This window comes from Syngnathoides biaculeatus, chromosome 3 (genome assembly GCF_019802595.1).
Source record: "Syngnathoides biaculeatus isolate LvHL_M chromosome 3, ASM1980259v1, whole genome shotgun sequence".
Classification (NCBI taxonomy): Eukaryota; Metazoa; Chordata; class Actinopteri; order Syngnathiformes; family Syngnathidae; genus Syngnathoides; species Syngnathoides biaculeatus.
In genome coordinates this window covers 28,943,873-28,962,996 of record NC_084642.1, presented here as the reverse complement: position 1 = coordinate 28,962,996, position 19,124 = coordinate 28,943,873, and the positions used below count along the sequence as shown (strand labels likewise).

At 39.8% G+C, this 19,124-nt stretch overlaps 1 protein-coding gene across 1 annotated transcript in view; it reads right to left on the bottom strand.

The window, feature by feature from the left end:
• luzp2 (leucine zipper protein 2) overlaps window positions 1–19,124 on the bottom strand; it is a 171,154-nt gene that overhangs the window by 84,720 nt on the left and 67,310 nt on the right. Inside the window, exons 2-3 of the mRNA XM_061813989.1 lie at window positions 7,428–7,545; window positions 1,714–1,784 (exon numbers count right to left, since the gene is read on the bottom strand). Coding sequence (XP_061669973.1) covers window positions 1,714–1,784; window positions 7,428–7,545 — 189 coding nt within the window. The remainder of the gene's footprint in view (window positions 1–1,713; window positions 1,785–7,427; window positions 7,546–19,124) is intronic.

The following is a 19,124-nucleotide window of genomic DNA, read 5'->3' as shown; positions in this document are numbered from 1 at the left end:
CCTCATGAAAAATAAACTTCCAAATGTTTTTCCTCATGTTTTTGAGATTGTAGGATGAACGCTGGAGCTGGCTAGTAGTGTGGACTTAATGCGTGGCAACAATATATAAATGAAATGCAAGTATTTTGAGGGTGATAGCCTGTCAGCAACATATATTGGGAAGAAAATGAATATGAATTACTGCATTTTTGGAACACTGAACAACATTTTTAATTACGAACTAGTGACTCAATTTTGTTGCGGGCCAAATTGTACTTATGACTTCCCTCATCGGACCATGATGACTGAAACCATAAAAATCTTTAATCACCTCATATTTACACATCAATTTTCTGAACTAGTTTTGGAATCAGAAATCAAAGATAAAAGTTTGTCAACAATTGTTCATGTTTGGTAACACAAAAATGCTTGCAAAATATCTATTTTATCATTTAAATTTTGACAATTTGAAATTTTTGTGCAGATTTTATCAAGAATCACAGAATTTGACACATAAGTTGCTTTTGCGTGCCAGATAACATCATGTAGTGGGCCAGATCTGGCCCCCGGGCCTTGAGTTAGACACCTGTGAGCTAGTAAATGTTTGTGTTGGTGAGCTCAACTATGAAGTAGTTCATGTAGGAAATAAACTTCCCAACAATGCACATAGGTTCATAAAAGGCTAAACCATCTGTTTTTTCTTTTTTCTTGAATTAAATCTCAAAGCAACCCGTTACAGTAATCCATTAGTATACAGTAAAAACAGAGAATTGGTGGATGAAGTAGTTGAAGAGTTGTCAAAAATAACGACTTTATGATTAATCACATCTGCTGTGACGATGGAATGAGCTAATGATTCCACTTGGTACATGTGGGACTACACAAAAAATGTGGTTCAGTGTTCAGTAAGGAACACCCTGCCAAGGTGCTGGTCTATGGTTCTTAGCTCCATCACGTGAGGGCAGCGATGCGCCAGTGATAGGCTATTGATTGGCTATCAAGATACTGGGTGTAAGAGGCTGGACTTTAATCAGTCTGACATTTCAGAGAGCAAGGAGGCCACAGATGACTCCTAATGATTAACATTCTCATTACACACAACATTAATCAGACAATCTTAACTGGAGGAGCACTTTACATAAACAGTTTTCTAGCTCACTTCCAAGAAGATATACTGCCAACCTCGGAAGGGTTCTTTTTCGAGCATGGGCCTCATATTTCACAAACAGTGCACTTGAATTCTGCTGTTTATAAAACAATAGGACAGGACAACCCTGATGTTAATCATTAATGGGATTGGTTGTGAAGGGATTAATTCATCCATCTGTCTTCCCAGCTGCTTATCCTCACCAGGGTTGCGGGAGTGCTGGAATCAATCCCAGCTGTCAACGGGCAGGAGGCAGGGTATACCCTGAACTGGTTGGCAGCCAATAGCAGGACACATGGACTCAGACAACAGTCGCACTCACACTTACGGGCAATTCAGTCTCCAATATATGCAGTTTTTGGGATGTGGGGAGAAAGTGCCCAGAGAAATCCCACCAAGGCACGGGGAGAACATGGAAACTCCACACAGGCAGGGCCGGGATTTGAACCCCAGTCTTCAGAACTGTGAGGCCCATTATTTCGTAAATTTAAACTAATTTACTGAATACATTACATGTTTTCAACCTTGAATTTGAACATAAGAACAGTAATGCTGGTGACCTTAAGTGTTTGATGATGAGTCTTTACCTCTGTTTGTGGCTGAGGTCCAAAATCCTTTGTACGTCCTTCTTGCCCACTGAGTCACCGTTTTTCAATGACTAAAAGTGAGAAAGACACGAAGAAATTTTTGCATATTACACAATGACCGAGAGAGAGAGAGTGTAAAGGAAAACTGACACTCTTTATTTAAGCGAGTTTGCTTCATTTAGAAAATAAATTTTAAAGCAAAATGTGGTGGTTATAGAGTATCATCCTTGACTACTTAGTAGTGGCAAAAACGGATGCGTCTTAAAATAACTGAGATGAATACCATTAACAGAATTATGCTACAGATGTTTAAATGTTATGGGTGCCCCAGAAAAGATATGTAGCCTCCAACGTTCTGGCTCCGATGTCTGAAAGAATCCTAACAAGGGGTGGAGGGAGAAACGCTGATTGCTTTTCACTGGTGCCTGTAAGCACCTGCCTGATGGGTAATTCTGGATTAGTCAGGTCTCTGATTGCTCAACAGTCCCTTGAAGCTATTTTTTGTTTGCTATGAATTGGACAGAAAGTCCCCTAGTAATAGGGTTGTGTCCTCCAAAATGATATAGCTCCTTTTAAAACATGCTTAAAGGTAAATTGTGTGGCAATTAACATTGCATTTCCATAAACTCAATTTCCACTGGTCATATGGGGGATGTTTTCCCCTTTTTCACAGTCCCCAACGGGCCCTTTTTTACATTTATGTTCAGGAATGATGCAGGCACTGTTGACAAATGAATATTAAAACAGTCAAACCTCCTTTGAGCTATGCAACTGAAAGGGGGAACTCATTTTGACTTAAAGCAAAACCTCTCAAATATTTGTTGTGCAATTTGGAATCTGACCCATATTTTCTTAAAATGATGACTTCCACAAAACTTTTGAGTTTAAACTACCATCACGGAAGATCTCACATGAGACTACAGTGAACTTATGTGAAGAGCAATTAATAAACATCCATCCCTCCATTTTCTATCACGCATGTCCTCCCTTGAAGGGCAGCTAACCTGTAACCTTTCATAGGTGATTTATGGCAGCAGGTTGTAGAAGCTGCTTACCGATCGATTGCAGAGTCCATTTAGACAACTATTCCCACCTATGGGCAATTTAGAATCTTAAAAGTGCATATTTTCAAAATCCTGGAAGAAACAGGAGTAGGTGGATAAAAGTCACTAAAGCATCGAGTAAACATGCAAACTCAAAAGCCGCAGCCAAGATTCCAACCTAACCCTCGTAACTTTGAGGCAGATGTGTGGAGCATTTTTTCCACTTTGCTGCCCCTCAGCGTGTATCAAAGGATTAATAACGTGTTAATTTGACTTTTTCTCTTTTGGAACACATTTTGGAGAAGCAGCGTGTAGTCAGGTGAGTCATATTGAAAGAATAAGACTTTGGTGATCCTAAATGTAAATTTGATTTCAGAGGGTCTACTGAAAAAAAAAATCTATTAATTTACATGATATTCTTTTGGATTGAAGCTGTATGCACTTAGGACCTTTTTTTAAAAAAATACTCTGAAATTACACACAAATGAAAAGCTTTTCACAACAAATTTCACTGTGTTGATGACTCACATTGGATGCACATCCAAAAAGTTAGCTGCAGCAAGGAACCTGGGCAGTGCTGACATGTCCACACACGGACACCCACCAAAGCGTGTAATATATGCAGTAAAATGTCAGCTGCAACCTCTGGCTAGTTAGTCTATGTGTGTTGTGCAAGCACGATGCAAGCAAGGCTGTATGACCCAAAAAGTTCATCTGTTTACCAGCTGGTTCAAGTCCAGATGCTAATTTGACAGATAGCAATGAATGAATAATGGACTGATTAAGTACTAGTCAAGGATATTGTCTTACAAAAGCCAAATTGAAAAGTATCTTCACAAATTAAGGCAGGAAAAGCAAACCTGATATAACAAATTGTTTACTACTTCACAGCAGTTTTTTTCCTTGAATTCTCCTAGGATGGAAACAGTTTGGAAAAGGGCAACCTCACACCTGTCAACTTCATTATGGGTCAGTCAACAAATAAAAGATTTAAGTACAATTCAACAGATAGCTAGAGTAGTCTTAACTGTCTTGTCACCACCCTCTGTCAAATTGTTTTGGGCCTTAAAAATTTGACATGAGTGTTGTGCAACTCTGGGGAGTGTAGTAGCACTGGAGCGCAAACACAAAACTAACATTCATTCATGTTCTACACTGCTTATCCTCACGAGGGTCGTGGGCATGCTGGAGCCTATCTCAGCTAAAAGAGGCAAGGTACACCGCGAACTGGTTGCCTGGCAATCTCAGGGCACATATATAAACAAACAATAGTCTGCACCAATTTTCACACCTTAGGGGAATTTAGAGTCTTCAATTAAGCGACCATGCATGTTTTTGGGTTGTGGGAGGGAATTGGAGTACCAGGAGAAAACTCGAGCAGGCACAGGGAAAGCATGCTAACGCCACAAAGGCGATTTGGATTTGCAAAAATCTACATTGCAAAAAACCCATCTATAGAAGGACCAGTAAAAAAAAAACAATCGTAAAATATATTCCTTCCTTACATTTTGAGTAGGTTAGAGTCCTTTTCACTAAATGATTTAATTCTAATCGCACTAAACTAATTACTGCTTATCATAAAGTAAGACCAATTTTTTTTATTTCGTCCAGTCTGGTTTTAGGAATAATATTCAACATGACAATGACCTGAAGCACACAGCGAGGAAAACCAAGGGATGGCTCCGTAAGAATCTAGTTTCTGGCGTGGCCTGATGAGTCTCCACACCAAAACCCAATAGAAAATCTTTGGAGGGAGCTGAAACTCCGTGTTTCTCAGCGACATCCCAGAAACTTGTCTGATCTGGAGAAGATCTGTGTGGAGGAGTGGGCCAAAATCCGTCCTGCAGTTTGTGCAAACCTGGTGAACAACTACAGGAAACAAAGGGTACTTGCAATATAGAAGGGTGTTCAATTACGTATTTTCTTCACTGTGTAGTATAGTATAGTATAGTATAGTATAGTATAGTATAGTATAGTATAGTATATTTAACCTCATGGAACCTAAAACGTCAGGCTTACTTCTGTAACTAATTCTAACATGAAACTAAATCATATTCTGTTTTAAAATGGCGAGGATGAAGACACCACACTAGGAGCGTCATTGTCAGAAGTAAATCCCCCGATCAAGCAAAGTTTAATTATTGAGGTCCTGACCCAAAATTTGAAAGCAACTCATACAAACAGCGACTCTTCTAAATGAGAATGGTGTTTTGTTTTGCTTTGCTGTTTAGATTAGGTTTTTCTGTCAAATATTATTTTTCCCAAACACAATCTCTGCCCTGTCCATCATGCTGGCACAGGGCCCAGGAAGAAATGACTGTAGTTGCCTGGAATGAAAAGAAATTCAAACATGCTCAGGGGGATGATGATAGCCACACATAGGGCATCACTGAACAACACACACAGGCACACACACACACACACACACACACACACACACACACACACACACACACACACATACACACACACACACACACACCCACACACACATATACGCAGACTCCCTTACACACACATGTACAGATGTGGACGCATAAGACTTACTGCTACCCTCACATGTATACGCACATGGGTACAAACACGTCTTCTTTTTTTTTATTATTACCAATTTACCGAGAATTACACTTGCTCAAAATCCACAGGGGAAACCAGCAGCATGACAGTTGATTTGAATGGAAACACTGAATGGGGCTACGTTTTTAAAGTCTGTTCTTTCCTTTGGCAAAAAAAGATTACAATGTGCATTAAGGTAATTTTCCTTTGTGCCTGAGTGTTTTAGTGCATATGCTGATATGCCGATTTTCATAATTTTTTGGTTTGTTTTTTTGTTTTCTTAACTGAGAAGCGCCATACAAGAGATATATTGATGCGCAAAAGAATGATGTACTAAAATGTTTTATTGAAATATCTATGACACTTAAATTTCACTTTCTTTTCACGCCTCATTTAAATACACTGAACTGCAGTGTTTAAAGTAGTGTATGGAAAGGAATAGGAAGCCCATGGCTTTGGGGCACAGTTAATGTCTTGCAGTCATAAATATTATACATTTTGTTTGGCAATTTTCCAAGGACTTAATGGAATTTGATTTTTTAAAAACAAATCTTGCATTGTGAACAAATGTCTAACACAATCAGGGTGATTGTGTTATTGTTGGTGGACAGGAATTCTACCATCTTCAATCCTTCATTCCTTGTGAGTAACCATGTCTATGTAATGCCCATGCAGCTCAATAGATTCCCTCATCCACCCACTGAACTGCATCTTTGAGTAATAATCATGTATAGTATAGTATTTTAGGCATATTATATGTAAACACGACTTCAAGTCATGTTAAAAAAAGCTTGTATGATTTTCAAAATGGATATTAAAGCCCAAGTGTCATCCCTATAAACTTTCTAAAATAGATATTGTAATGAAAAATACATATAACATTATTCACTTCAATGTCTATACGAAAAAATAAATGTGAGTGCAGGGCGCGTCATCCATGCGCAAAGTTGCAGAAGTGTCATTCTATGATATCCAAGTGGTTGCCATATTGGCTGCATCCTCCGTCCGTGACGTCACCCGGACATCCGCCAATGAAAACAAGTGGTGCACCCTTACTATGGGAGACAAACGCGCCCCTTCTGACACGGAACCTCTTTTCGAAAAGTAGAACACCACACAACCGAGTGAAGTTACTGGGGCAATATTACACTATTGTTTCGAGCCCTCGGGGTAATATTGCACTATTGTTCCGAGCCATATTCAGATCATATGAGATCAAGGCCAAACCGCATCCCCGTCTGATCCACTTCCGCAGCGGAAATGAGCCATCGCGGCTCATCGCAGCCGGCCACTGTGGCTTATGACAGAGCTGAGCCATCCTGCTTTAAGGGGGTGTTCCTAGACGCCGCAGTACGCGATGAACAACACAGTCGAGCCGGGGCGATTTACTGTGCGCACGTGGCTGAGTGAGGCATTCTCGGCTGGGTTCTTCAGAGCCGCCCCGGTCCACAAAGCCCGACCCGCAGCCTTCGCAGAAGCCGTGACCACCGAACGCGATGCCTCAGCCGGTGTTTTACTGCATTCCTCCGTGCACGCGGCTGAGCGAGGCATTCTCAGCTGGGTTCTTCAGATTTGCCACCGTCCGCGCAGCAGCCCGACGCACACATCGACATATTTTGTACGTGGATCTTTTGTTACGTTATGAGAGACCGATTACATGGTCTGCCCCAAATTATTATTATTTTTTTAAGTAGATGTATACACACCTACCTGTTATTTGGAACCCACAAATCTCTCGTCCTCTGCACCCGTGCAATAATTTTTTCGCAGCGAACTGGGTCTCTTGCAAACCTATGAAGGCGAAATCCATTCTCCCGAGTGTTCAAGCTATGTCCAGCAATGCAATGATCCAGCATTTTGGCTAACACGAAGGAACAATGAGCTACCTTCCCAGAGGTAAAACTAATGGAAACAAACGAGTCCACTTGGGGGCGCCACTGTCATTTATGTCAATTACTGCTTCTTCTCGAAAACAAATCCCTCGTGAGGATTTTCATGGCGGGAGTTACAAAAAGCTGTATACGTCAAAATCATCTTTTTTTTTTATTACCGTTTTTCAACAATTCAAACTCAACATAGCATTGAACTTTTAGAAACAAACAGATAATGTCCAACCTGAATGTTGCCTTTTATGCTGTCCAGCTCTTTGGACGTCTTGGAGAGCTGGTGCAAGATGCTGCTTCTTTCAGTGAAGACTTCCTTAAGCTTCTTTTCCAGTCCATCATAGCCTTGTCTTTAAAGAGAAGAAATACATTTTACTTTTAAGACTGCTGGGAAAGGCTCCGCATGTCACTGACCCTAGTTTGGAAAAGTGCAATGGAAAATGGAAGGATATATGGATTTCTGCGACTGACTGAGATTCAGTCTTTATTGTCACCTACGGCAGAAGACTAAAATGAGTATTATCAGAGACAAAGTGTACAGCAACAGGGAAAAAAAGATCTCCTAAGCACAGTTCCCTAGAACAGAAAACAAATGAAAAAGAAATTACTGTACGGTACCGCCCATTGCTTTCAACCAATCTTTTAAGTGAAGCCTGTTTTAGAGAGATATGTCTCTTGCCCCTCCTGTTCTATTTAATATTGGACTGGGTCCATTTTAAAGGGAGTCAGGGAGGAGCATGAGATGAGGGGTGGGGCTGGGGGGTGAGGTAGTGGGTCTCCATGTCCCATACTGTTTGTCTCTGTAAAACTGAGCTTAAACTGAATAACAGAGAGGTTTTTCCAACTTAGTCATGGACACCCACTGAGATACCAGCAGTACTAACTGATGCTATGGACACATTCAACTGTAAGGTACTTAAATTGCTGTATATGGGCAAACTAATACAAGAGTTATGACTGTACGAGCATACTTGCACCAGCACATTTGAATTATTTCGTAGACACACATGCTCTGCAATAAAATGGTTAAAATACACATCTTACTGCCAGATTGCATGTTACTAAAACTATCCATCCATCCATCGGTCTTCTAAACCACTTATCCTCACAAGGATCGCAGGAGGGTTTGAGCCTATCGCAGCTGTCATCGGCCGTAGGCAGGGTCCACCCTGAACTGGTTGCCAGCCAATCGCAGGGCACATGGAGCCAGATAACAGTCACACTCACAATAACACCCAGGGGCAATTTAGAGTGTCTAATTAATGCATGTTTTGGGATTGTTGGAAGAAACTGGAGTGCCCGGAGCAAACCCATGCTGGCACCGAGGAGAACAAGCAAACTCCAGACTGCGGGAGGTCGGAATTTGAACCCCGGTCCTCAGAACTGTGAGCCCAAAGCTTTACATCTGCACCACCATTCCAGCGAGATGTACCTATATTGAAAAAAAAATTAAATAGTTCACTCTGAGTGTGTGTAGTCTGCAGTGCATCACTCGTACACGAGTTTCACTTTTTGAATTGAACTTCCAAAATACATTAAGGATTTGACATTCAACTATGGAGACCCATTTTTATTATTTCTTTGGCTATTACCATCCACGTCAATCAACACATTGTCAAAAAGGCATTTTTTTTTTATTTTTCTCATGCTGGAGTTGCCAAAGTGGTTAAGTTTAATCCTTTGTCCCAAAGTGGAGATCAGCGAACACGTACAATAAAAACTCAATACTAGTATATTTCACCTCCAATATTCAAGTCCTGGGACTTATTGGGCTAATCTGGGACTTTGGGTGTCATATTTCTCGGCATACCATGTTTAACTGTATTGGTATGACAATGAGATTCCTTGAATCCCTTGGCCACCTCATAAGGTAGAAGAGGGAGGGTTCTAAGAGACTGTCAGGCCATCCAGAAAATTGTAATGCAGCCGTGTTGAAACCGTCTTAGTCCAGGAGGAAACACACGTCCATTTGAGCAATAGCCCCAAAGCCACATTTATTCGGCAACATCCACAATTGATTTATGGCATCTAGTTCTGGCTAGACGAATCTTGCCCTACGTCATCTGTAACAAGGCTTGCGATTGGGCGACCAACGTGTTATATCTTACAGGACTTGAAAATAGCATCAGATGGAAATGTAAAAGCATGTTCACATCATGGGGTTGAAAATGCGAAAATTCTGCCTACCATTATTCATGACTCAATCATTTCATGACTTTTTTCAATTGTGTGTAAAAATAAATAAATAAATAATATAATTATTACAATGTATTCCTTTGTTAACAGATGGATGACTGCTGGAAGTCCACCATGGCATCTCCAAATCCAACAGACCCCTTTGTAGACAAAGGTGGAAATTATGTAACGACTAAGACAATATCTTGAAAAGACGTGTGGGAAGACAAGAAAATGGCCTTAAATCAGAGGCATCAAAATCATGAAATAGTTCAATTCAGACATATGCAGTCTATAAGAAGACCCAGGCTGTCTTCAGAAACTCATCAGACTCTAAAGGCTGAGGAGGAGGCTCCTTTTATTAGATCCTATTATTCAGGACAAATATGTCTGAACTTTCCAACTCAGAGGAAGTGTAGAGTAGTTAGGGTTAACCCTGCAGTGCGAAATATAATTTCAGAGAATAAAAGCAATGCCACTGAATAGAACCATCACCATTCAAGCGATGTCTCAATAAAGAAGCCAAGAAGCCAAGGCAGTGGCACGGAGTCTCAGAAAGAGAACGGCGGGGGCTTAGGTCTTCTGGTGACAAGGGCTAGCCTCTAAACATGATTAAAGTGTTAACACAGTAAAAAATACATTCAGCTTTATTGGACAGGCAGAACACAAATTTGCAAATGCTGCTACGCTCTCCCATATTTCTTATATTGTAGCATATGCTGAACCATATTTCTGCCACATCACTGCCAATTTCCATTTGCAAGGCCTGGAGCAGCTACTGAATTCTTCAAGTTCATGATAAATGTCCAAGAGCACTCTTGAATAACTTAAACGGAAACCCATAATGTTAATTGCATGATCAAATTATGGAATTTTAAAAAGGATGTCATCCCTATCAAGAAAATGTTGACACGCATAAAGTGGACTGATGACTACACTAAACCAAAGTGTTGGCTGCGTGATTCTTTAACTATAATCTTATTTTTAAAAATGAGTGAAATTGTTCTGTAACAATACTGTACTTGTGATTATTGTAACCCCAAAAAAATCTAATCACCACTCCTGCTGTGTTTTTCTTTGATCTGCTTTTGCACCTATATTGACTTGTATGTCACCAAAGAATGAACAATCTATTCAGTCCGATGACAATGTGCTGCATGAAGCAATCAACATTACTGTCTTGAGGATTGGGGAGCAGTGAAATGGAAAAACAAAACAAAACAAAAAAAACATTAGCTGAAAGGAGTGCAATATCCCTGAGTATCTTCAAAGTGTGGGGATAGTGTTCAATGTATTCATATTGTCACATTTGCCTGATGGTAATGTTGTTCTGAAATCATCGACATCAGTCTTAACACTAAAAAAAGATAATTTGCGTAATCTGTCTAAAACACACACACACACACACACACACACACACACACACACACATATATATACACACAGTACATATATATTGTATTCTGTACCCCTTTTCATCCAATCTTCTATTTGCCATATATCCATTCATTTTCTGTACTGCTTATCCCCACAAGGTTCTCAGGCATGCTGGAGCCTTTCCAATTTCAGATGAATTGTCCCAATATGAGGGAGTTCCAATTCATGTCAGGGAATTGATACTGTATGTCTAAAAACAGAGCATGACCACAGAAACATTACAGAGAGCAACCGATATTAAGTATATGTATATTGGGTTTATTCTAGATTAAATAAATGGTGCTGAATAAAAGTGCACAGTGCAGTGAAAAAAAAAAGCAAAATACATGAAAAAATATTCCCCAAAACATGTTAGAGACACACTGGAAACGTGGTTATCACATCTGCCTCACATTTCTGAGCACGCGGGTTCAAATCCGGCCTGGCTTCTGTAGATTTGGAATTTGTCATGCTCCTGGCATCCTCCCCAGGCTGGGTGTGGTCAGCCAATTAGTCGACACACACCTCCACCCTGTTTCAGCTGATTACACCCAGTACTTATAGGACACGGGGGACAACTAGTCCTCCGCCAGATCGTTGATTCCCATGCCTCGATCCCGCACTCCCGTATACCTGACCTACCGTGTACCGACCCTCGCCTGTTTCCTGACCATCCTAGTAAGCCTGCCTCTTCTGATACTGCTGCTTTTCCTGACTGACTCGCTGATCATTGACCACGGACCGAATAAAGGCTTTCTGTACACTACCTACTTGCCTCTGGAGTCGTGCATTTGGGTCCACCCTCGAGCCTCATTCGTGACTGAATTTACATGTTCTTCCTGTGGGTGTGTAAATGTGACTGTGAAATATTGTGCTCTGCGAGTGGCTGGTGTCCAGTTCAGGGTATACTCTGCCTCTCCCCCAAAGGTAGCTGGGATAGGTGGCAGCACATCAATGACCCTGGTGAGGATCAGGAGTATGGAAAAGCAATGGATGGGATTTTTTCTTCTTCAAAATCAAGAGTTTACATCCAATTAATTAGCATCTAGTAGCATTGCCTTTCAACTGTATGACTTGAGTTAAATGTGAATAAACTTCTCTAAATAGTTGGGAAGAATTTTGGCCTTCCCATTCTTCTCAATGGAAGTGGTTTAACTGAGCCAAGTTTCCAGGCCTCCTTGCTGGCACATGCCATTTCAGCTCTTACTATAAAATTTCAATACGATTGAACCCAAGCTTTAACTTGATGGCTGATATCTTGAGATGTTGCTTCCACTATTTGCACATCATTTTCTTTCCTCATTATCGCATCTATTTTTTTTTTTTGAAGTGCACATGCACCTCCTGCAGGAAAATAAACACTATAGCATGATTCTGCCACTCCTAGATTTCACAGTTAGGATGCTGTTGTTAGTCTTGCAATTTCCACGCTTTTTCCTCCAAACATAATGTTGCTCATTATGGTCAAACAGCTCAATCTCAGTTTCATCAGATCACAGAAAATGTCTCCGAAATGAAGGCATTTTTCCCTGTGATTTGGAAATTGTAATGTCTTTTTTTTTTAATACTGGATTCTTCCTGGCAGAGCAGCCATTCAACCCATGTCAGTGCAGTAGTCTGACTGACTTCAGCCAGCATCTTCCAAGGTTTTTTTTTGGTTTTGCCTTGAATATACTGTACATGTATACACATTTCGGACCAAAGCAGATTAATCTCGGGGATCCTTGGGCAGAATAATGGCTGGACATTCCCAAGGGGTTTATACTTGACTATAATTGTTTGAACAGATAAACATGGCATCTTCATGATTTTGATTTTCCTAGTTGACCCAAAACAGGTAAGGTTTAGTCTAAATTCATGTCTGAAGTGACAGAAAAAGCCCATGTGCCTTTTTCAAACATGTACTATATCAGGGGTGTTAAACTCATTTTTATTGTGAGCCACATTGTAGCTACCATTTCTGTCAGAGGGCCATTATGACTGTGAAACCATAATTTTTTTTAATTGATATCATATTTACACATTCAATTTATAAACTAATTTTGGAATTAGAAATTAAGGGTAATGGGTTTTTCAACTATTGTTCATTTGGTAACACAAAAATGTTTGCAATGTCTCAATGTCATCATTTATTATGTGACAATTTGAAATCGTGGCACAGATTTTAACAAAAATCGTGGAAATGATAAACATGATTTACCTTCGTGGGCCACATAAAATCATGTGGCAGGACGAATCTGGCCCCCAGGCCTTGAGTTTGACACCTATGTACTAAATGTAAACTCCTTGTGTCAATGTTAGATTCAGAACTTTTATGTTATCAAGCAGTTATTAAACAATGGACCTGTGACAATTTAAATTAAAAAGGTAAATTATGTTGTGGATCATTATTATAATGTAGGATTTTATTACATTATGCATTTCTTCTTAGAAATCCATTATAATGTCCCACAATAGACCTTCAAGTTCCTGAGAATTACAGTCTCTCAGGACCTGAAGTGGGAGACCAACATCAATTCCAGTGGCAAAAAGGCCTCATCAGAGGGTTTACGTCCTACTGCTTCTGAGGAAGCATGGACTGACACGGGAGCTGTTGAGGCAGTTCTACAAAGCAGTCACCGAATCGTCTGGTTTGATACTGCTACAAAGCAGGACAACGCTCCAACTCCATTGGACTATCAGAACTGCTGGAAAGATCATCGGTATCCCCCTACCCACCCTTGAGGATTTAGGCGCTGCCACCATTAAGACAAGATCATCCAAAAGAAGCAGACATTCCAACAGTTTCTTCCATCTTGTTTTATATTGCTCGAGGACTCTGCATCATTATGACAACTGTAATTATGTCATCATTACCACATTCATGGTGATCTTTTTTTGCCAAGTGACTCTCTGTAGTGTATTATTCTGTCTCAAAAGTATTTTTTGTGAAAATGGCTATTGTCATATTATGGTGCCTCCAACTACCGGGGACAAATTTGTTGTGTTTTTGAAATACTTGGCAAATAAAGAGGATGCTTATTCTGATAACATATTAAGTTATGTTATAGTCATTATGCTATAAGTTTTTATATTATGCTGTAGGTTATGGAGTTGTATTACATTATTGGCTGGCTAATGTGTGAGCCTATTACAGTTTGAAAAGGCCAGAATTTACATTATAGGCTGTTATTACATTACGGACTTCTTCACCCCCTAAAGCATGCATGTGAAAAAAATATATTTTTTCATTTCATTTCATTCTGCCACACCAGTGAGGTGCCTGGATTATTTCGCCAAAGGAGAAATGATCATTAATAGATCAGCGCACAAACAAAACTGTTGCATTTATATTTGTATTCGGTATATAGAGTATATACAAAGTATGCACTGTTATTTAAAATGTACATTTAATTACTTGTCAATGTTTTATAATTTTAGAGGTATTGGCCTGAACGTGCTTCATTGTAACTGTGTAATATATGAACATTAGCGCTTGAAATAAAGGTTGCGAAATCTAGAGACTTTAATATTATTATGCTTTTATACTACTGATGTGTTTGCCACCAATTACATTTTAGATATGAAAAGTATCATGACATTTTTCCTTTTTTTAACTTTATGTTGATTTTAATGGCTTGCTGTTGAGCACAACCACCTACCTCAACAGTCAGAGATCGTATGTGGGCTCCATCCTTCATGTGTTCGCATGTTCCCTTACTCCAGGGGTCGGGAACCTTTTCAACTGAGAGAGCCATAAAGGCCAAATATTTGAAAATGTTATTTCAAAAGTACAGGTGTATTTGTGCATTTATGTAAGACCAATACTTACAGTACAATAAGTCTTATAATTCTTTGTTACGCTGTTGCTCACCAATGATGACAAAAGTACTGTACCATTAATGCGACAGCTAGTGCTGCACGGTTTTGCTGATGTCTTTGCAGTTCATACATCGTCAGATTAAACTTCTCGCAGGTGTTGAGACTTCCATCCGTTCATCTTGAACATAATTAAATTTGATTTGCCATCATGCGGGTACGATGGTGAACAGTTCTTGCCGACAGAGGCATGTCTTTTATTTGTTTAATTATCTTGTCTTTACGCGAAGTTAGCAAAATGTTTATTGGCAAGATCGATGACGAATGCTTTGGCATACTTCCCATCTGTGAATTTAAACCAAAAGCAGAACCCTCCCTCCGCACAAAGGATGTCCATTCTTGTTGAAAACTTTGGTACTCCTCATATTTTTTTCTTTGACAGACCTTTCTCAAAAGCGTTTCGATAATGAGTTGTTCTGACACGATCGACATTAGACCCTTCTGAGCCTGTGGACATCGACTACTATGCAAAAACTATGGCAACCCCACTAGGACAAACCTCCACTGCACAACAGTTATTACATGTACAGTATGTCGTTATGTGGGCTCCGCGAGCCATATGCAATGACTAAAAGAATCCCGGTATGGCTTGCAAGTCATAGGTTCCCGACCCCTGCCTTATTCCCTTTGACCAAAACTATGGAACAATCTGCCAGCAAATCTATAACCATAAACAAAAACTGATTCAAAAATATCAGCTCTTAATCACTTTTCAACATTTAAAAATCACACACATTCGCGTGTGGTACTGCATACAATCACTAAATGGGAACCAACACAAACAATACGCAACATTTTCCACCAGAAATTACATCCAAGTGCTTGCGGTAGATATAATATAAAATGACACAAATTCCCAGAATGAACACAATCATGAAAAGTGGGATTTTTTACAGATACTAAATTGAAAGTTGTCACGACACTCAAGTTGCAACAATAGCTTAATAGTTTAGCTGTATTAGCACTGTGATGCTCACGTAATGCACAGTGAGAATAATACATTCACAAATCTACAAACCTGAATTCATTTTTTTCCTTTCACATTGATTTTTACTGATGTAAAACAAAGTCTTTCAGCAAGTGTTGACTTCACATACTGCACATGTTCCCTCGTGTGTCATGACTGGGCCAAATAATTTTCAGTGACATATATGAGCCCGCCGCTTTTGATGTACCTCACCTCTCATATCTTACAAGACAGACGTTATTATGAGGCTCAGTTGTCTTTACACCACTGAATGCAAGACACTGCTCTGACTTATTCTCTTCCCTTATGGCATCACCCTCAATACCGTGACCCCAATTTGGGCACTCATATCACCATAATTGATGCCTTTTAAAAGCCTCTCAGAAATCCCACTGCCAGCCTGCTTCAAATGTGGTGTGTAATTCCACCCACTGTGCTTCTTCAAGGTTGTAGCACACTGCCATCCATTTCTTTCGTTAAAATGAGGTATTTTTCCCCCCAAATGAGCACACTCAATGCTGTTTGTAACTGTTGGAAATAGATTTAATCCCTTTTCTGTGCAAAACTCTCACATTCTTACTCAGAGAGGTTTGTTAAAACACTTAATTTAGCTGTCAAGACAACCCCCCCCTCTCAAAAAAAAACAAAAAACAATAGTCTAATCCAGCGGTATCATCAATATCCTTGGGACATGAAGACTATGACATTTACTGCTATAGCTAGATTTAACTTCTGGCTTATACAGTATGAGCAGAGCAACGTTAACAGTAAAAATAAGATTTTTGGAAGCTAATTTAAAAAATTTGTTTGATCATGTCTATAAATTATATGCAGACTTGCACCACTATATTATTAAATCCTGATGTATAAACAAGGAAATATATTTGGGTGTCTGGTGTGCCTGGTCATCCATCAAGTGTGCACCCTTTAAAAAACATACCTTTAGGTTGTGTGCACTTCCATTTAATTAGCCTCACTGTAATAAAACAGAGGGGGTAATTAACATCAATGACATGATCAGCTCGGCTAGCCCAACTTTAACCCTGTAAAATTCAAATTTAGAAATACATAAATCACCTCTTAGATGTTGTTGTAAGAGCCCAGAGAAAGAGAAATTACTTTCTAGAGGTTTTATATTTTAGTACATCTTTAGTGATATGTAATATTGGGTCAGTACGGTGGAGCAACTGGACGGAACGTTAGCCACACAGTTCTGAGGACTGGGGTTCTAATCCCAGCCCCACCTGTGTGGCATTTGCACGTTCTCCTCGTGCCTGTGTGCGTTTTTTTCCGGGCACCCCAGCTTCCTCCCACATCTGCAAAACATGCATTAATTGGAGACTCGAAAATGCCTCTAGGTGTGATTGTGAGTGCGAATGGTTGTCCGTTTCTATGTGCCCTGCGATTGGCTGGCAACCGGTTCAGGGTCTACCCCACCTTCTGCCCAACGATAGCTTGGATAGGCTCCAGCACTCACGCGACCCTTGTGAGGATAAGCAGCTCAGAAAGTGGATGGATGGATGTAACATTGCAATGTTGAGCCCTACTGGGAGCAGAAGTTTTGTTTATACTCACACTTTGAACAAATACACAAAACAACTCATATTTTGCAGGGTTGAGAATATACACATTACTACCTACTTAACTAACTACCTATTAATAATTACAAATCAGTAAATTTGTAATAATTTATTAATGAAAAATATAATTCTAGATTAAAAAATATAAGATAAGCTGTATGTGGAAAACTTGGATTTGACAAATTTCCTTCTGAGCATTCAGAGTGGCTCAGTCTTCAGCTATGTTTATTTTCCATGATTGACCCAAAAGCTGGCTCTTTCCTCTACAAATGATGTTGGTCTATCCTGTGTTGCAGCGTCTTCTGTTCGTCTTCAACAGGAAATAGGTGATGATGTCATTGCGCCAATCAAGTGGGGTCTCTGAAAATGATCCTTTGCCTGGGACCCCATGCGATGGATTTGGATCACCCCCTGGTCTCTTCTGAGAACTCAAGGGGGTCCTTGATTTCTGAACTCCTATCTAGTCAAGATAGTCGCTCTCTTTTTGATTTGTTGAGCGCCGTTTTCACCAGGATGATAGAGAATGGCAGGTTTGCCTGACACTGTCTCCTGTTCATCTCCTTTGAAATATAATAGCACAGGAAAAAAAACAGTGAATTCCACCATCAAGGAGTTTGACACAGGTGAAATAGTTTTCTTCTGTAGATCTTGTAGTTGTGACCATCTGGAAATGTGGAGCGATGCTTCATCACGACATCAGGTCAGATTTGTCTTGGGTGCCATCATAAAACCAGGTCACAGAGCATGCCAGAGTATTCAATTCTTACTCCAGGCACTTGCATTGTAACCATCCTTGTCCCATATGGTACATGCCAATAAGTTTTTCACTGGTGTATCTGGTGGACACTCATTTTGACATGACTATGCTAACATTAACCAATTATTGTCTTAATTAAAGAGATGCTACAATTCAATCAAATTATATACAGTACATTGCTTTTTTTAACGAAAATAAAAGGGTTTCTGGACTTCTTTTACCACATCCATCATCATCATTATCATGATCATCAATACTGAGCTGTCTGTGCCTTAGGGAGCGGAATAAACAACTTTTCAGCTTGCATCAAAGTGTTATGCACAGAGTCAATGATTGTCATGCACTTCGAGTATAAGTACAACTTATTGTAGCTCCTTCTTGTTCATTTTATACCTAGACCATTCACAAATCGAAAATAATACATAACTAGAGGTAAGTTATCTAAAAAAAAAATGGGATTTAACCTGAAATGTTCGTAAACTGCTTTCACTGTACTGATGCTGAGTTTTCTGTCATTTAAGACAAAAATATCTAAAAAAAAAAAAACAATAGTGGTATTATTTTTTATTATTTGGCACACAGCAATCCCACAGTTTCAAAGTCTATCTGTGATCATTTAATAAACTGTAACTGGTTACAACCAAGTGGTAGAAAATTCAACTTGTATCCTCTGCAAAAGGGGATACTAAACCAACACCAGAGAGATCAGATTGCATTTTGAAATGTGCAATGTGGAGCTCATTGGACAAACAATGACGTAGTAAGTAAGTAAGTTTCTTTCGGCTTGTCCCTTTCGGGGTCGCCACAGCGTGTCATTTTAGATGAACGCACATATATGTTTGGCACAATTTTTACGCTGGATGCACTTCCTGTTGCAACCCTTCTCAGGCAGTGGGATACGAACCCACAACCCCTGGTTTACCAAACCAGTGCTCTAACCACTGAGCTACGAGGCCTCCACGCACAAACAACGACCTTAGCGCATTCAAATGCGGAGGCACTCAGAAGCATGCCAACTAACTGTATTTGTCACAGATTGCTAACTCGTCCTAACTTTAGGAGCTTGCACAGCAATGTGAGAAAAGACTTTTTTCCACAGTCCATGACACACAAAGCACAGTTGAACGAGCTTGCTTTTGAAAAGGTTCTCACGCACAAATTCCAATCTGAGTCGAA